The sequence below is a fragment of the Calypte anna genome, chromosome 3 (genome assembly GCF_003957555.1).
Source record: "Calypte anna isolate BGI_N300 chromosome 3, bCalAnn1_v1.p, whole genome shotgun sequence".
Classification (NCBI taxonomy): Eukaryota; Metazoa; Chordata; class Aves; order Apodiformes; family Trochilidae; genus Calypte; species Calypte anna.
Genome location: NC_044246.1, coordinates 88,939,733 through 88,960,757, shown reverse-complemented (window position 1 = coordinate 88,960,757; position 21,025 = coordinate 88,939,733). Strand labels below are relative to the sequence as shown.

Genomic DNA, 21,025 nt, shown 5'->3' with positions numbered 1-21,025 from the left:
TTGTTTAGGTAGTCATCACCTTATAAGGGAAATATATGTGCTAAACTGATAACTACAGCAACCTTGAGATAAGAAACAGAACACATTGGCTGAAAACTGAAGGAATGCTCATGCCCGGAGAAGAAGAGGTGAGAAGTTTACCCAGAGAAAGAGCTTTGCTTCATTTTTACTTCATCCCCACGACCCCCTGTGAACACCACCAGGAGGCTCTGTGAAGGCACAGAGGGGAGGAGATTATGAAAATGACCTCTTGGGACTAATTTTAATATGAAGCAGGAGTAGGTGATGCATGTGCAAGGAGTATTGCAAAATCTAATTAATATCTAAAACTTCAGTGTATACAACAAAAGCCTAATTGTGAGATTGGTGCGCACAGATTCCAGAGGAATTATCCCCATGTGAGGCCAGTGCTGAATAAACATACCTCTCTCTATAGCTTTCCAAGTTGTAGAGTCATTTTCCACAAGTCACTTGTGAGGACACAAGACAGGATCTCAAGACAGACCTGATTTCTTCTCCTACTCTCTCACTTTCTCTTTCTCTTTCCTAAAATCATTAATAGCCACATTATTTCCCAGGTTACACAGTTTGAATATACATGTATTGTGACTTTTGTGACCCAAATAATCAGCTTTTTTGATTGCTTAGCCTGAGCATATATAATAATTGAAGTATCTGCTTTTATTCCTTCTATAGTTCTAATAAAACCGTATATTCTAATACAAACCTTGAGTATCGTTCAACTTAATCCAATCAAGGGGTATCAACCATATCATTTTAGTCACTCTCCCTAGAAGGGTCAGGTCTGACAATATATGATTGGATCCAGGAGCAAGGTGGTTTAATCTCTGTCTCACTGGGGACCTATCCCAGTCATGACAACTGGTTATCTCTGGATTTCAGTAGCCTTGCTACTTGAGTTTTTTCACCATTCTTATAAATTTCATTAAACATGAAATCATATGAATATATCATATGAATAAAGTTAATAGCATTTTGCTTCAATGAAATGAGAAAAGTACAGCAGCTGAAAGGATGAAAGTAAGGAAAGAACAGGGAGAAAATCTACAACAGACTAACTTTATAAAGCTTACATGAATACTTGACAATTTTCAAAACTGGAGAATGTTTTTATTTAAATTTACATTGTTAAGTTATGTTCAGGTTCACAACACAGAGGCCATTTTTTCAAAATTACACTAATTTCATATATGAAATAAAAGCTGATGACTGATGTGAATCTTCCACAATAAGTATGTTTTCTTAGATGTTTTCGATATTTTTAGGTTTTTTATTTATCATCACAACATCACTTCAACAGCTTTAAGTTTCAGTATTTTGGTAACTTGCCTTTTCACAACAGAATTAAAAGACATTTCTCACACTAAAGTGAATCACCACTGTTTTGAGCTAAATTAAGTAAGTTGAATACCATTCAATAAAAGTAAAAATGTGTTAAGTTATGGGAGATTATGCACTATACAAAGGAACCATAAGGCTATTAAAAAAACCCAACAAACAAAAAATACCCAGTCCAGAACAAAATCTACATGAAACTTTCTGTTTTTCCCAAGACTGTTTTTTTGGAAACTAGTGAATACCGAAATTTTAATTTTAAAAATTTATTTGATAATTTCAGATAAATTAATGTTTTGGTTTTCATCAATTGTATACAGCTCAATGGCTTCCACCCCAAAAAACTCACTTAAACTTATACTAATATCCCAGAAACAGTAATGAACACTGCTAGATGCCTAAAGTTTCTGGTCCAACTCTAAAGATTAAATGTCTTAATGCTAAATATGAAATTTTCTCAATTACAAGTTAAAAATTAACATTTTCTGTAACTTTGAAAAGTTCAGATGAACCTCTAAGCTTGCCATTATTTTATAAACTGGCTACCTGGTGTGATCTACTTTGTGGCCAAGGAAAACAAAATGCTTGCACAACTGAGATGATATTAGAGTAGGAAGTGTAAAAAAAAGCAAAAAACAAAACCCAAAACCCAAAACCAACCAACCAACCAACCAACCAAAAAACCAAAAACCAAAACCAAACCAGAAGTACCCTAGAAGTGGATAGAAAGAGAAATACCTGCAGAAGCATGCATATAGTGGTATTACCTGAAATTAAGCAAAGTATTACTCTAATGGTTTAAAAATATCGCAAGTCAGAAGTAATTTCTTTCACTTCAAATGTGTAGCAAATCGATTTTTTTTCCTTGGAATGCAAATTCTACTTTACATGAGAGGAATTTCTTTCACTTTATAAGTAGAATCTGTGAAAAGGCGTTTTTTGCGAAATCCATATGATTTGAAAAGTCTGGGGTTTTTTTAAAGGAACAATGTTTGAAAAGTAATACTTAGCACTTTTCAAGTAAAAAAACCCATTTTCTTAATTGTATATGATAATGCAGGTCATGCAATGGTGCTGAAACAAAGCATGAGAGAGACCCTCATCAAAGACTGTAGAATGAAAATCACACAGAGATACATATATTACTGCTCCATACCTGTATAAATTTCTGTAAAAGAAGACAAAACAGAGGTTGAACATATTATTTAAGTGTATTTTTTTCTTTTAAAATATACAAGTTTATAACTGTTAAACAATGAAAATACGTCTGTATCCACATCTGTGCATTTCAGATGTCAGCATAAGAGCATGCTTTAATCTGTCAGAGAATTCAAGAATGTTAAGGAAAACAGTTACCACAATTGTATATCCTACTGTATATGGGAATGCTTTTCACTCTTATCTTTTTTTTACTACACTGGAATTCAACTGAGATTTCTATATATGTGGAAAAGTTACAGAGAGCTGGTATCATAATCAGTTTTCCTTTATGGTATAGGACCTGTGGGTGTAATTTTCAGATATAGTCATGGCCACTTTTAGTTCAGGTGGCCAAACCCTTCTGTATTTGAGATCCTGTTTTCATTTTCTTAAAATCTGACAGATTGGCTGATATTTACAGAAGCTTATACCAGGATTATTTATTACTTTTATTTGTGTGTTGACAGATTACCCTGCACCATAAATTGGCCCACCATGTGGAAAAATAAAGCTGCAAACATTTGTTTCATCAGCCAAACCACCACCCCTCCTTCCTCTGTTCCCTGAAATGTGGTAAATTTTCTTTGAGCAATATCCTCATAAATTGTAGGGCAGCCAGAGAAAATGTAACCATCTTTTAAGTCTTTGAAAAATTGGTGGTTTGCAAATACTTTCTGGAAAATTAAGAGACAGATACTCATACAGATTCTCATTTGCAATGAATATACCTTGTATCATCTACATAACTTAAATTTCCTCCCTGGAAATTCAAACCCCTCATCTGCTGTAGAAGACTGGATTTATACATGTAGTACTCTGCTCTTGTGAGACTCCACCTGGAGTACTGTGTCCAGTTCTGGAGTCTCCAACAGAAGAAGGACATAGAGCTGTTGAAATGAGGCCAAAGGAGAGTGATGAAGATGATCAGAGAGCCAGAGCATCTCTCCTATACAGACCTGTTCAGCCTTGAGAACAGAAGGCTTTGGGGAGACCTTATAGCTGCCTCCCAGTACTTGAAGGGGGCCTATAAGAAATCAGGGAAGGAGTTTTTGCAAGGATGTGAAGTGATAAAATGAGAGGGAATGGTTTTAAACTGAAAGAGGGTAGATTTTGAATTAGTGTTGGGAAGAAATTTCCTGTAAGAGTGGTGAGTCACAGGAGCAGTTGACCAAAGAAGCTGTGGATGCCCCCTCCCTGGAAGTGTTCAAGGCCAGGTTGGATGGAGCTTTCGGCAACCTGGTCTAGTGGGAGGTGTCTCTGCCCATGGCAGAGGGATTGAAACCAGATGATCTTTAAGGTCCCTTCAAAATCAAGCCGTTCTATGATTCCCTGAATTGTTTCATTTTGAAAGCAGAAACACCTAAATTTATGTATCTAGATGGCAACTTCTGAAACCAATGCAAAATAAGTAAAAATACAAAGTTTCGAAGAAGTTCAGCAGAGATTTTATGTTTGAGTCAATAACAAGTCCCAGTTCATACTGGTTCCTAATTAGGCATTATATAGCCTTTTAGACAAATCTCCTTTATTACTTAGAGGCAATGCTTATTTTCTAGGTAATATACTAATGCATGGCCACCCTACTCCTCTACCCACAAAAGCTCCTATGTGATGCCAAGTACCCTTCATGGCTCTATGCACCAGTTGCATTTTTCCCCTAAATAAAATTTTATTTGGCTGTTCAATATCAAGAGATTGGCAAAACCAGATAGAAACTGATGTTAAACAGGAAATATTCCTTTACGGTCTAATGCAGACATACTAGAAGGTGTCACAGGTCTTTCAAAACTGCCTTTTCACATGGGTCTCGGCACAGGAGAGACTTAAGTTTGGCCTTATAAGCACTGAAAAAGTAATTGCTCCATTATCTCTATTTTAGATTTTTGCCTCCATGAGCACTTATGTTTCTTACTTATTATCTGTTTTGTAATTAGCTGTTCCCATAATAGAGTGTTCTATCCTGAAAACTCCATTAGTACTCTTGCTTTTCAACAGACTTAAGCATTTTTTATTCTGCTGAGTTGCCTTTCTCACTACTTTACTCTCCTTTGCAACATGTTTAATGGCCAATTACCATTTTTGCTTTAATCTTAATTGGAGCACATTTGGAGACATGTGTCATTAAGGCTGCAACAAATAAGTAGATATTTCCTCAGAACTGAATTTCAATTTTCCTCTGCAATTACATGTATTTCATTAAAAAGGTCATACCTATTAGGAACATCTAGACTAAATACATACAATGGTTTTTTTTTCTTTAATGAGTCACATAATAATTTGGATCAAAGGATCAACTTCTTTGCACGGTTTATTAAAAACAAGTTACTAAACAGCCTTTTTTTTTTTTTAATTGAAGCAAACAAAAAGCAACAACAACAACAAAAAAGATGTCAGCTCTTACAGGACAATCTCTAGGGGCATTTTAATGTTTTCTACCTTCCTGATCTATCTTTGTGAATAGCAGAATACTGGCTCAGTCCATGAGCCACAGAAATGTTGTTGAAGTAATTTGGTTCACCTTTTCCTTAATGGCAGTTTAGAAAATAGGGAAAATTTGCAGTTCTGGTGTGGGACTGCACGATCAGCTCTTAGTATTCAGTCCCAAGTAAGAATAAAGCCACCCTTTAGAACCTACATTATTTTCTCATAAAAATGAGCAGGCCCAGAAATTGTAATGGTATTGCTCTCCTTTTGCATGCCAGAAATGCTGAAAAGCAGCATGTCTTATACAAAGACAACCCCACATTGCTGCACTCTCATCGAGGACTGATGTCTAATTGTTACAACTAACTTCATTGCTATGGCTATATATTACATACATAAAAATGTTGGCTTTCCAAAGCTGTGAACAGTAAACTAGCATTTATAGCTATGTATCCAGCTGCTAGAAGCATGTTAGAATATACTTCAAAGGTTTTACAAAACACCAACACCAGTATAAATTTGGAAGAAATGGCTAATGATTGGGCTGAAGCACCTAGAAGTACCTTGAAAGTAGGTATGAAATATTAGAAAAATTCAAAGTGTAAAAAAGATTCATCTACTATGCAGAGGGCAGGTATTGCTAAGAATTAGTAAAACAGTGTTTGTTAGTTGAATATCTGAGAACCTCCTCTACTAAGCTGTCTTTGAGCAACTGAACTTCAGGTATTCTTCCTTGTCCCGTCATACAACTGAGCAAGAGCCAGATAAAAACTGTGAACTCTTGTGCTCCTCCAGATATAAGAAATATGAGGACTTACAACTAAGGAAAGCAAATAGAAGTGTAGCAATCCAAAAAGGCAGTTCTGATTTTGCTGTCATGGATGGAAGAATACAATGGGTATGATTTAGCCTCATACTAAAATAAATACCATAAAACAAAAAAGTATACTCCTCTAAATAATAACAGAAACCAGAAGGGACTGAAAAATATGGCAGATTTGAGGATTAGAAAAATATTTTTTAGTCCTTAACATAGAAGAATGAGGAGTCTTTCTCTCTTTACTGAAAATTACAGAACATGCTGATTTCAAAATAACACCATTATCAATTCCTGCTTCCTGTAAATCTTCGTAAATAAATCCCTTGAGGTCTGCATTTAATATGCTTTCACATGGAAGGTGCATCAAGGATATAAATGTAGATAAAATATACATATATATTTTATATATATATGAAAACTAACAATGGAGACTGTAAAATTTACTAATTACACTGTTTGTGAATTGTGCATGAATTTTTAACAGAACAAGTTAGTTTTTCCTGATAGAAACATGGGAGCTTTCATTCTACGTTCCATAAAAAACCTTTAATGAGATACAGTCTCCCAATGTGTTTCTTGTACCTCATGCTCTACCACTTAATATCAATTCTGTAATAACTGTGACTCTATGATAGAAAGGCCACAATTGTAGAATCAATATCATAATTGAAAAGTTATTGCAACTCCCCAGCTAGGATACTAAAATGGAATCCAGCTTGTAAGAGAGCTGAGACCTGCTTAACACTGTAATAGATATTTTACTACAAAAAAACAAAAAAAACCAAAAAAACCACAACAAAAACAAACAAACAAAAAAACCCCAAACAACCTATCAGTGATAGTGTATTGGCCAGAACCATAGCTGAATATACTTCTGAGCTGTTTGTCTCCTGATATTAAAATCTTTAATTTGTCTTGTAGCCAAATCAAGTTAATCTTTCTTCCTTCTCCCAGTTCCAATAGCTATCTTACCACTGAGGAATGAAACAGAAAAAACAGCTAATTCCATTTTTTTGTTTCTGAACAATTTCAGAATGTCCTCTGATAAAAGATATCCAATAATTGTGTCACTTTTACCTTAGATATGATGGAAAATGGGTGGAAGATGCAGACATTTCTAAATTTGTAGCTAGCATATTTGCAGGTAATAATACATCAGAACTAAGCAGAAACAACTACACCAAAAATCTACTTAGGTTAAATCTAGTATTAAAAGAACATTATACTGCTGTATGTGTAGGTGGCATCATGGTAAATAGCATTTCATCATTGAAGCGGGAGATGTAATAGTAATCAGTAATACTACCCTAGTGAGTGACAGAACACTAGTGAAAAGAGGCAGAAACAGAGAACTGGACTTTAAAACAACAGTTGCACTAGGGTAATCAGAACATATTCATAAGCTCACGCAGTGTTTGTTATACAGCTAACTACATTATAAATGGTAAAGTAATATTATATAAATATAGATGCTACTATCTTTTTTTTTTTACCTTCGTTACATGTTCTCAGTAAGTTCTAGGATTTCTGTGTGGGTTCACACAGGAATCTCTTCAGAAATAACATAATTTGGTATAAATTTCTTTTTTTTTTTGTTTAATCAAAGCTTGAACTTCCTTCAAACTAAGGTCAAAAGACATGATATAAAGTTCATGGACTTTGCAGTTTATTCATACCTTATTAGGGCTAGAGTTAAAGCTCTATTAGAGCTAAATTGTAGCTTTTGGAAAATAGAAATTGGCTTTTCTCCTCCATGGAACAAGGAATTTTGCTAAAATATGATGAAAATCCTACCATTGTCATATTTAGTCATTAGAATATTATTAGGATTTGACAAGGATGTCAAAAGGATGTTTTGTATCTAGAAATCTTATAATTGTCTTTGGCTTTCCTTTTCAGTTATACCAAGATGGGCTAACAGCAGCCACAAGCTGTTCAGCTGATTATTTGGGGAAACTCAAAGGTACCAGCTTCAGCAATAATAATTCCGATGAAAAATTAGAATATACAGTGCATATATCGTACACTAAGTATGAGGAGATCAATTGTCAGGGGAACACTGATGTAGAAGAATGCATTAATTTTATCACTGTTAGTTTTACAGCAACTGTGTCATAAAACGTAGTTCTCCAGTGCTTTCCATGCATTGACTTTACCATGGAAATGGGATTTTCTAAAAAGATTTGTGCCCATAGGAAAACTAAAAGCATTTACAGATCTGGCTTGTACAACTAATTCACACATCCTGGACTGTCAGACTTTTGAAGAAAAATCCAGATAAATACCACTGGCCAAGCACTGTTGTTCTTAAAGGCTTTGGAAATTTTCCCGTATTCTATGGAAGTCAGTGGAAAGAGTTAACACATTTTGTCAAAGTAGACGAATCTGTGCTTCAAAATAAAAACAAAACTAAACAAAGAAAAATGCAAGAAACTTTGAATTTACAACAGTATTTAATAAATTTTCTGATTACTCTTTATATTCATATAGGAATAATGTAAAAGCTTGGTAATATATAAAAGTATGTATTCAGGATACCAAAAAGTTTGCAGCACATGAAAATGAGAAGTAGCTCTGCTTTCTCTTGAAAGAAGTGAAATTGAAAGAAAGAAAGAAAAAAAAAAAAGACAGGGAAATCAGAAAGAAAGACAAATGTATTCAAAACAGTTTCAATTGCTAAAATCAGTTCCTAGCTTAATCTGAGTCTGAATGCACCTGAATGTCCAAATCTTGCTCTGAATTCTTTAATTCTATATTCCACATAGTAGAGGGCTGGTGTACACATCCTGATCAACTGATATATTATATGTTCCTAATTGTGATGCATTCTCTTCAGGGCAGATGTTGTGATGGGACAACCAAAGCATTACAATGTATTATAGAAATACAACTCCAGATTGCTTTCCAAGTAAATTACTGCATTCACAATATAACTTTATGCTTTTCCTCCGACATTAACAGGAACACATGAAAAACTGGTGAAAATATTCCTAAAATAAAATAGATATTCCTTCTACTTTCTCAATAAAGCAATTCTGTTATGTCTAATTAGTGCACACAAAGGTACTATTTACAGTAACCTGAATATTTCCACACAATTAGAGAACATAGTTTAACTAACCATTATACTGGCTTACCGTGAATCGGTTAAAGACTACATTTACAACAGTTAAATAAACAGATGGTGTGAGACTGAACTAGAAGCCATATATGAAGTCAATTCTGTTTTTATTTATACCATCATAAATCTAGGCAACATCTGTATAAGAATTTAATCTTGAAAGGTGTCAAGTAAACTTGTAAAGAAGTAAGCAATCTCAAAAAATCTTTCATTTCAACAAGAACCCTTTGGATTGTAGGCTTCCTGAAGTAAGAATGTTATGTTTTCAGAGGATCTCAGTTACCATCTATGAATCTTGGCAGAAGGGCTTAACTTTTCCATTGAGAGTATTAGACACTGCTAGCTTCTTGAAGGATGACTACAGAAACACTGACTTTCTGAAATTCTAATCACTCACTTAAACATCTAAATGAATACCAAAGTCTTCTGAAAATCTGTCTCCTTGTGAATAAGTACTTGAGACCAGTATTTTTAACTATGTACTGAAAATGATTTCACATCTTTCTGAGCAGAGGCAATTATGGTAGTGCAGCACTCATTAACTTGTTATTATATTAGATTTTATTCAGCCAAACATAAATAAAAATGACAAAATAAATTTTGACCACTAACTAAAATAATAAGAAGAAACATTAGAGCTCACTGTTTTCTCATGAATGATGAATTTAATGCTATTCTCTGAAGGGGAAAAGCCCTGCTGTCTTAACACACCAAGAAAATTGCCTTTTAATGATTATTCTGGAATCCTAACTATGTATCATTATATTGAACTGCTGGAGGAAAAATGTGTGTATATTTAATTTATAAACCAACAAGCACCTTCAACTGAGATTATAACTTGAACAAGATTTGCTCAAGAACACAGCATAATTTGTTATTTTAAATTATTTTAGCAGTGACTATTCAAAATTAAAACCCCAAAATTTATATGAAAAAAGGTCACAATAAAGCTTCCATTTCAAGTGTGTTTCCTTTAAAAGCACCAACAGAAATAATCACACACAATTTATGGATTCCAAGATAACTATGAATCATTTTCTGAGAATGAATGAGTAATGAATGAGTATTCTAGAGAATGCCACAACCATTAGGAAAAAAAAAATAAAACAGTGTGGAAAGAAGTCAATTTTTGTAATGGCAACATAATAGGCAGACATCTCTCATTTTCTAAATAACCTTATTTTGTTAACAAACTAATTTTAAAGTATCTATTTTGATTAATAAATAAACACATAAACACTGCTGGTAGATGTTAAAACAAAGTTTACTTCACTTTACTTGCAGCCTAAGGCATAATTGTCTGGTCACTTTAAAAGTCTTGCCTGAGAAAATGAAAGACCAGTAATGCTGTAGGAAGAGTGAAATGAGTTGAGACAATTGACAAATGCTTTCTAAAGTTAATTATGTTTGCTTTCCCCACTCCCTTGGTGTTCATTACCTTTAAAAGGAGCTACACATTGGCAGAAGTAATTACCAGGTTGGTCAATGCAGGTGGCTCCATTCTTGCAGGGAAATGAAGCACACTCATCTATATCTGTTTCACATTTTGCACCTTTAAAAAGACAAAAACTTTTAACATTTAGTAAGACAATCAGGTGCCAATTTCTAATTCATTTGCACCACAAGAATCTAAAGCAACTTGTAAGATGAAACTAACATAAATCAGCCAAATGAAGAGCCACACATACTAATGTCAACATCCATTTAATTCTTATCACCACAAATACATAACAACTTGTTTCATTGTTGCTAAGTGGTAACTAATCTTCCCTGTGTGTGGAAGCTCTGAAGGCCTTTTTAAATGCAGACTAATTTATCTTGTGCTATTTAGTTTACAGATGGAGTCAGTGTTCCAGTTTGTTGGAATGCAAATGAAACATTAGACAAGGGCAGATAAAGAGAAATGAGAAGGAAACACAAGCAAATTAGTCAATGATGTCTTAATGGATACTTTGTGGACTACCTCCCTGTGGAAAACAAGTTTTGCTATGAATACAACTCACCAGTAAAGCCAGGCAGGCAGAGGCATTCATAGCCACCTATGAGGTCTGCACATGTTGCATTATGAAGACATGGAGAAGAGTGGCATTCATTTATATTTGCTTCACAAGTTGTGCCTATAAATATACAATCAGGCAAAGAGGAGAGAAGTTACTGCATAAGTATCCCCCAAAAAACCACTTTCCCAGACAAGTTTTTGCTCTGATTCTATTATATTAAATTTTCCAACAGTTTAAAAAGATTACAGGAAACAGATTATGCTATTTGCAAAATTTCACTGAATCCCATGGATCCATTCCCAACAGCTGAGCCACAAGCTGTGAGAAAACACTAAGGTCCATGCTATCATGAAAACAAAGCACAGAACTTTAGTTAGGATTCATTCATGTAGAATTTATAGTTCTATGGATTTTTTAATACCTTGAAATCCATCCTGACAGACACAAGTGAAGGCATTCAGTTGATCAACACAAGTAGCTCCATTGTGACAAGGGTCACTAAGACACTCATCCACCTCAATCTCACAGTTATTACCTGGAAACAAGTGAAGGATTCACTTCATTAGGGATGTGTCACTGGTAGGTCTTCAGTGCAAGCAGCAGTAAGGAAATGAAATAGCTGAGGCTGAGTACAGGCAACTTTTACCCATGAGCCATATATTAACTTTGAGGAATTCATTTCTTGTTGAATAAAGGCAAAAATGAAATGTATATGTGATACATGATATTCAACACATTTTATAGATTAGTTAATAGGTGCAATCCAAAATATGCATATTTCAATATTTTAAGACCTGTAAAGTCTTTCGTTTTCCTGAAACATCACAAAAGTGTAAGTATGGGTTCTAAAACCATATTAAAATCATATATTTCTAAATCATATTAATATCATATATTTCTAAAATCATATATTAAAACATCACAGTTTTTTTCTATAGTATTCTTCTTCACTCTTTTATCTAAATGGATACCTACATTAGGATACAGAGCAACAATTTAAGAGGTATGGAGTCTACTCCAAGTCTGAATTCCTCTGGTCGCCTTTCTCCTCCTTAACTCCTTATCAAGAGAGACTTTGGAATCATCCTATTCCTTCTTTGGGAGCACCATCAAAGTCCCTGCAGTAAGGCAGGATGGATCTGGCCTGTAGATCTCACCTGACACTCATGGAATTCCAACTGTGTTTGATTAGTTCATCATCCAGGTGATTGAAAAGATCTGAATCTGTATCTAGAAATGTTTTGTTGGTTATTTTAAAAAAAGTAATTTAGAATTAAAAATGACAGGATGCTGACATAACAAAGTTAATTTAAATCTACTCAGACTGCACTAATGATAGTGACCTGTAGGGCGGTGTTTGAGAATGAGTAGTTAGGCCTGCCCAGGATCGTGGGTGTGATATCACATTTGAAAATGTGATCACATTGTGCTGTGAAATGTGATATCACATTTGAAAAAACATTTCTGAGGTTTAAAACTGACTTAGACATGTTGAACAACACTCCTTCAAACCCACCTATAAAACCAGGTGCACAGAAACAGAGATAGCCACCCAATATATCTTGACATATGCTGGAGGCTCCACAGGGTTGTGACAGGCAAGCAGGAACATTTGCTTCACAAAACTGCCCGGTAAAACCTGATGAAAAATAGAGTAACAGAATTCATGAAAACCTTGTTATCACATTTAATCTGAGGTAATAAAGAAGGGAGAGATCAATTTTGCTAAGTACTTTTGTGTTCTTCACTTAAATTTCAAAATTTTATTTAGGATAGAATAAAATATTCCATTTTCTTTGAAATTTTCAGGTTCATATGCAAAGCAATTGTAAATGGAAGAAAAGAACTGTTTAATAAAATCATACTTGCAACAGTAATAAAAACCAAGATATAATAGGTCTTCAAGAGAATTTGATAGAATGTCAATTTGTTCAAGTGGTGTTATGCAGATATTCGTATTTGTATTGAAATATCAGCCAACACACTACTGATAAAAGGCTTCTCATTTTTAGTAGAAAACTAAAGAAAACATCCAATTTTTTCAGGCCAAAAAAAATTGTCTTAATGTATTCTGCTATAAAGTAGATATTACAAGATATGACAGGTTTGGCAGCTTATTGGTGTTGATTTTTTGAATCAGTTAACTTAAAGTTAGCAAGAAACTTAATGTTGTGGAACACTGAGTATCTGTGTTTCTTGTTGAGGGCTACATGTGCACAATTTTTTAAAGAAATTCAAAGATAAAATATGAAACTACATTTTGTACTTAAAATATATTAGCTAAGGTTTTATAGTTTCTGAAGCCATCATCCAGCATGAAAATCACAAGGTTCATTGTTGGCAATGCCTTTATTTTGGTACATTCACAATAAATATACTGTTTCACTGAAAAATAGTAGTTTTCAAACCTAATGAATATTTACATTAATTTAATAAGGCAATTAAAAAAGTCAATTATTGGGTGTTGAGCAGGGATCCAAGTGCTTAACAAAAAAGTCATTTCAAAATTTAGACATTTTTCATCTAACATTTGTAATAAATATATCAATGAGCTAAAATAAAAGTATAGTTTACTGTTCTCCTATTAGCTGAGCACTTTAAAATTTTCTAAAGATTTTTTAGATTCTTGCAAAGATAATATTCCAGCAAAGATCAAAAGAGACTGGACCAATTTATTATAGTTTAACAATTACAGCATGAAGTTACTTAAAAGACTTAAACCAGAGGTTTGGTTCAGAGAGCTAAATATGACTAATTTCAATGTCTTACAAACTTGGATACCAAGTCCAGCTGAAAAGCTGAACTTTGTATTTCATTTTAGAAAAGATTTATAAATGCATGCCAGGCTTCAGTAGCATAGGTACTGCGTGAACAGATTCTTATGTACCACTGAGTTGACGCATATCTGACCTTATGTTCATCAGTGTTTTACTCAACAAGAAGGAAGAATCTTTGATCAAAGATGTTCAAAGAAATCTGAATTACTACAGTGTACTGTTACAGCTTTAAAAACTAAACAGAATATTTTTAAAAGGCATTTATTAAGTGCAGATCCATAATAATAAATTATTACAAAATTTTAAAAGTTCATTCCTGCTTGGGCCCATTTTAAACACAGTCTTCAAATTACAGGAAATGTAAATGATGTCCTTAGGGCACAATTGATCTGGAAGCTTTTTTAGTTTTTGAACAGCTGGTTAGATCAGGTAAGACAGCAACTTCTGACCATCAGGGTAAACTTCTGAAGCATACTGCGCTTAAGAAATCCTGGCTTGTATAACAACCCTTTGAGGCATAAACACAAGACAATGCATATTAAAACTGCCCTATAACACATGCAGTCACTTTGGCTCCTAAATCAGTAGATGCAGAAAGGTGTCTTCAAGCTATGTTTTTATTTCATCCCAAAACACCAGCTGTGCAACATTCTCACACAGCATAAGTTTTCCTCCCTGTTGATTGCTATTACAAATTCAAACACCTTTCTCATTTTTGCTTTTGTAAATATCTGTTAACATCTGCCAGCTGAAGTACTACATAAAACTAATATAAAAAATTATGAAAAAGCAAAATGTAATTGTTAAAAAATGATGGTAGCAGTTACATACAGATATATATATTTATAAATATATATACATACATATATATATATATATACATATAAATGTTACATGTGTTTTTTTGGCTGTGGTCCAAGTGGAGATACTGAATATAGAAAATACAACATGATTTTTTGGTTTGAGAATATAAGAATAAATACTCATAATAACTTTACAGATTGGAAATGAAAATCTCACTAACCTATGTATGCTGGGTTTTTTTGTGTGGGTTTTGAATGAATTATCAAAGTGTTGTAGCAAGGAAAAATATGTTTGAAGTTATTATACTAAGCTGAAGAACAAAAGGTGATTATTTCAGGGCACAATTTTAATAATAAACATCTGGTTTTGTTTAAAGTTTGTCATCAAAACAGACTCAGCAGCAGTACTTAAGAACATATTATTACCTATAAAAATAAATGGTCAGATTATTCTTCTGCTACAGACACTCAAAAAGTAATTCATGAATTTAGATAATGGAAATTTAGCAGCAGGGTCTATTTTTTTCCCAGAAATGTCGCATTTACACACTTCAGACATTTCTTTCTGGCAAAGCCAAATGCCTCATGACAAAAGTGATTTTTAATAGTCAAACTGCAACACACAAACTCTCCAGGGAGGTCATTGCCCTGTGATCCATTCTGACATACTCCAGCCACACAGTGATTTATGGCGATTATTCTACATGCCTCCTTATATTCTGGATGGCAGGTACATCTCAAGGTGTTAACTGGAACTTCATATTAAGGTTTATTGTCAGGGCAAGCATGATATGAGATGTGCATGCATTCACTCTTATTGAACAAATACTGCTTCGGGGGAAAAAGCTGTTTCTTGCTGAAATTACAGCTGCAAATAACTCAAAAACAGTTGAAAGGAACAAATTTCAGAATTTAATATATTCACTTAAAACCTGTACAATATTTTAATTGTCTAAGATTATTTCATACTAATGGATTGCTAATGTCCCCTAATTTACAAGGGGGTTATTACTGGTAGTAATAACATATAAGCCATTTTATTAATTTTGTTTCTGAGACAGAGTAATTTCTTTTGTTTTTTTTATTCAACACGTTCTTTTACTTTGGTCCTCTAAAATTTAAAATATAAAAGTGGTACGTGCTGCAGAAACTATACTAAAGGTACAGATTTCTCATGGTTTAGGCCCAGCCAGTAACAACCATACCTCTGCTCACTCTGCCACTCCCCACTGGAGAACAAGGGGGGAGAAAATCCACCTAAAGGTTCTTTAATCAAGACAAAGAAAAGGAGTTTTTCATTTCCAGTTACAGTCACAGTCAAAACTAGACAGCCCTCATTACTGTGTCCAGTTCTGGGCCCTTCAGTTCAGGAAAGAGATTGAGGTGCTGGAGCAGGTCCAGAGAAGAGCAAGGAGGCTGTGAAGGGATCCAGCACAAGTCCTGTGAGGAAGGGCTGAGGGAGCTGGGGGTGTTCAGTCTGGAGAAGAGGAGGTTCAGGGGAGACCTCATCACCCTCTACAACTCCCTGAAAGGAGGGTGTAGCCGGAGGGGGGGGGGGGGGGAGCGAGGCGGGGGAGCGAGGGGAGTGTCTGTGTCTTCTCCCAGGCAGCTATCAGTAGGACAAGAGGGCATGGACTTAAGCTCTGTCAGGGGAGGTTTAGGTTAGATATTAGAAAAAATGCTTTACAGAGAGGGTGATCAGGCATTGGAATGGGCTGCCCAGGGAGGTGGGGGATTCTCCATCCCTGGATATTTTTAAAAAGAGACTGAATGTGGCACTCAGTGCCATGGTCTGGTAAACACAGTAATAGTGGATGAAGAGTGGGACTTGATGATCTCAGAGGTCTTTTCATCATCATTTTCATCATCATCATCAACCTAGGTGATTCTGTGACTTAACTTCAGGAGAATAATAATAAAAAAAATGTTTAATCTACCAGTAGAATGAGAAAAAAGACATATTTTAATACATTCCTCCCACCCCTCCCTTCTTCACAGGCCCAGATCCCTTCACTGCTGCCTCCCCCTCAGGGCACAGGGGAGGGGCAGGGGGGGTTAAGGGCAGTTTTCCACACAGTGTTTCTGCCGTTCCTTCCTCCTTAGGGAGAGGACTCCTCAGAGCCCTCTCCTGTTCCAGCGCGAGGTCCCTCTCACAGGAGAGAGTCCCTCAGGAACCCCTCCGACATGAGTCCCTCCCAGGAGGTGCAGTCCCTCAGGCACAGACTGCTCCAGCCTGGGCTGCACACAGAGTCACGGCTGCTGCGGGAACAGTCACCTCCTCTGACACGGGGTCCTCCATGGCTGCAGATCCACATCTGACCTTTGCTGTGATCCTGCACAGGCTGTGGCTCTGCGTCTGCCCATCTGCAACAAATCTACATCTGCCCCACCGTGGTCCTTCAAGGACTGTTCTACCGTGATCGTCCATGCGCTGCAGGGGGACAGCTGCCATCTCACCACTGGATGTGGAAAAATCTCTGCTCAGGCACTGTCTCCCCCTTTTTCATCTTCTTCCCCAAAGGCCTTGATGTCTTCGTCCTGGAATTGATCTCACCTCCTCTATTCTCCTCTGCAGGTCTTTTAATATTTTAGTTTTGTTTTCCCTTTCTTTAATATGTTACTGTCAGAGGCACATCCAGCTTCCATTTCTGCTCTGCCTTGGGCAGAGACAGGGACAGAATTGGAGCTGGGGGAGCTTCCAGTAAATTCTCACAGAGCCACCCCTGTGCTCACCCTTCCTCCTATCTTCTCCCCCTCCTCTCCCCCATGTCTGAAACACCAGTGCACTGACCAAAGACAAAATTCTAAAAATATGCAACTAATAATAGGATAGTTCAACAAGATAGAGAAAGGGAAATAAACAGGTCTTTGCATGAAAATAAGGAGAAAAAAATGTTGCTGTCACCTCAGACAATACAATAGGAAAAGGCTTTGTTGTGGCCACCTGCTCTAATAAATACATCCTCCTCTAACTAATACATGTGACTGTTGTATTTAAGTAACCAGTCACAACTATAAAAGACACAGTGGAAGATGCAATTTTCTCTAATTTATCATATGGGGTGTATAGGGTTTCTGGAACTCGAAGACCAAAACCCACTAATTTTCAGCAAAGCCAATTAATTTAAACTTCAGCAACTAGATTAGAATAACAGAATTATTCACTAAAAGTTTTTAAAACTTCATATTCTAAAACTAGAGTCTGAAAAATGATGCAAATGTGACTTTAAGAAAGTTTTTGATTTAGATTTTTTGTCACTTAGGTTTAAAGTGAATCTTTCAACAGCTTTAAATCTTATGCAAAGTTTTCTCAACTAAGTAGTAAGTGAGAAAAATAAATCTCCTAGGTCAAAAGTCAGGTTTTATCCCATCATGTCAGCCTTTTCTGATGAAAAAACATTTCATTATGTATTCCTCAAAAACCTCTACTGGCTGCTGAAAAGTCATCATTACATATCACTTTGAATTTTAAATGACTTTCTGAAAAGAAGACAAGTCTATTTTTTTCAACAAAAAGTTGTATACATAATTTAAAATTAATTTAGTCAGGAGAGAAATCTTAAATAGCAGTCCACCTTCCTCTTACTGCTCACTCACTTTGGAAACAACAAATTCATGTATATTTTAAAATATTCTTGACATTACAGAAGTTCTGCCTCAGTCATCTTAGGACAGTGATGGTAACCTGATGTACCTTTCAAGGACAGCAAAAGAAAAGATTTAATCTAGATTATAGATAATATAATTTCTACAAAATTGATTTGTGACCAAATGAAGTTTGACTGGCCTAGGTAATTTCTGATTCAGCTAGCTCCAAGCTGACAGACCTAACAGGTAGACCTTACTAAACCAGGACAATACAATGTATGATCCTTAAGCCACATGCCTTTCCTATCCTTTTCTAGGCTTTTCCTAAGCAATTACTGTCATCCAATTTGTACTGGTCATAGCCATGCTAGGACAGAAATTCTTGGTACAGATGCAGTAATTTCCCCTCACTGATAGATCTGCAGATGCTGCACAAGCCCGGAGATTCTTTTCTACCTACAACGGCTTCAGTTATGCTCCTGTACAGGAGATGCAAAAGTTCTTGTTATTTCCAATTCATAAATTCAGTCCCTTGTGGAATGAGATGGCAATTACAGGTAAGTACCTGAATGTAAATTGTCTGGCATATTTAAAAATTAACAAATTGACAGATTAAACTGAGTTCTATAACGTTATCAAGATTTTCTCTAGCAGTTTGATCACCACTTATAGCACACAAAGGCTTTTCTGATAAAAATCTTCATTCACCAATGAACTCCACCTTTACAGATAGAAATTACTTGTTTTCTATTTTTCTTGATCAAAATCTGAGTATCTACAACTCCATACAAAGGCATGGAGCTATCAATATCAATAGGCTTTAGGAGATGGGTAATAGTTGGCAATACATGTTTCAGTCACATCATGTGGTGACCGTACATCAGGTGTACATCTTAACATCATATGTTAAAGTACTGTGTTCATCTAGATTTAGCTTCTTATTTTTAATCACAGAAGCATAGCATGTCAAGTTGGAATGGACCTCAAGGATCATCTGGTTCAACCCTTCTAATATTATTGTTTATGTGTCATCACCCCAGTCAAGCTGAGACTTAAATCTTTCTGAAGTGGGGGAATCCACCACTTCTCCTTGGAGACCATTCCACTGTCTGACTGTCCTCATTTTGAAAAATTGTCCTCTTGTATTCAAATGGAACCTCACCAGGAGCAACTTGTGCCCATTGCCCCTTGTACTGTCCATGTGACTCCTTGTAAATAGAGAGTCTCTATCTTCTTTGTAGCTGCCCTTTAAGTACTGAAACATTGTAATAAGGTCTCCCCTTAAGCCTCTTCTCAAGGCTAACCAGACCCAGTTTTGTCAGCCTCTGTTAATTGACTGATTAACAATAAGCAGAATTCCTGACCAAAATATCTCAGCATGGAGATTTCTTTTCCCACAACACCAGTACATAGCTGAATCTCATTTAGCTTTAATTCTCTGGATATGGGGTTTTGTTTTTTGTTTATTGTTTTTTTTATATATCAGTGCCTGGTCATTCCCAATTTATATGTATTTGTTTTATGTCTGCAAAGAGGACTCCTCTTTGATCGACTAAACTTTCATTCTTTTCCAGACAATTATCAGAGTTCTTGCCTTCGTCTCTTCCATATTCGTGCAAAATTCAGTCACAATATTCCCAATTCCATTATCCAGGTCACTGATGAAGAACACTAATGAAGAATATTAGTGGACCCAAAACACTTCAAGTGAAATTCTTTTCCACACTGAATCACTACTGTTTTTTCCAGTGAGTTAAATCTCATTTAGTGGTAGTTTCACTAAGCACAATATATCAGCTACTTCTTCCCTACCCAGAAGTTTTATTACCACTTGAGAACAGAAATTGCAATGCTTTTACACATTTAGCTCTTGAGAAATCCATGTTACCTAGTGACTGATTGCCGCCTTTTTGTAGGCTTCAGATTCTTATAAATAGTTCATCTTTATATTTTCTCTAGTATTTTTTCAAGAATTCAAGTTCAACCTGACAGTTCGATACTTCACCTCTGTTCTTTTCTACTTTTCTGTTATTTGACCTATCCACAAGCTCTGAAATTGCTCTGAATCATTTCTATATACCACAGTTGAAGTTTTGACCAAATAAAAAGTACGCATTTTTATCTAAGTGGTTTTTAGATTATTCTTTTATTTTACGGAAGAAGATCTTCCTTTCTGACAGTAGTTGACTTTTTCTGCTAAGGTCAAGCAGAAAGGATGTTGAGAACTTCCTGGCATCCTGTATCAACAACTGTCTCTCTTTGTTAGGAAGCAGACTGACACTTTCCTCTCTTTCCTTTTTCTAGCCTAAAGAATTACCCAAATGCATGTAGGGGTTCTTTATTTGTTTGTTTTCATCTGGGTTTTTTTTGTTTGTTTGTTTTTTGGTTTTTTTTTTTAATAACAGTATCTCTTTTTAAATATAGAGCAAAATAGCAGAAGTTACTTATCTAGAAAATTCTTTTTAAATGAGAGAATTCTTAAACTCTGTGACTAGTGATCTTCGAATTTCTCTGTAAGCTCTCTGACCTCTCATCACTTTCTTCATTCTTTCTCTGTCAAGACTTTGTTTCTTCCAGTGAGGGCTAATGAGTGCATCACTTCTCTATTTGCAGCCTTACATGAATGACCAGTTCTATTGCTTTGGACAAGATGGACCTTAAGCCATAGATTTTAATGAGAAGATGTAAGAGAAATATTGTCCTACAGTGTTTTTCTTTCTACAAACCCCCTCAAACCTAGGAAAAAGCTAAATGCATCTTGCAGTACTGTAGGAATCTTTTTGTTCAACATTTTGAATTAGAGAAAAACGATTAAGTAAGAATAGAGGCATCCTCTACACATCTTACAGAACTCTACTAGAAGACTTACAGCTTTTACAACAGACTTTTGATTACTGTACCACAGCAGGCAACTTGAGATTCTCCATTATTTACAC

The 21,025-nt window shown here is 35.4% G+C and overlaps 1 protein-coding gene across 1 annotated transcript in view; it reads right to left on the bottom strand.

Moving 5' to 3' along the window:
- EYS (eyes shut homolog) overlaps positions 1 to 21,025 on the bottom strand; it is a 709,634-nt gene that overhangs the window by 489,601 nt on the left and 199,008 nt on the right. The window contains exons 14-17 of the mRNA XM_030447573.1: positions 12,438 to 12,560; positions 11,343 to 11,456; positions 10,925 to 11,038; positions 10,360 to 10,473 (exon numbers count right to left, since the gene is read on the bottom strand). Coding sequence (XP_030303433.1) covers positions 10,360 to 10,473; positions 10,925 to 11,038; positions 11,343 to 11,456; positions 12,438 to 12,560 — 465 coding nt within the window. The remainder of the gene's footprint in view (positions 1 to 10,359; positions 10,474 to 10,924; positions 11,039 to 11,342; positions 11,457 to 12,437; positions 12,561 to 21,025) is intronic.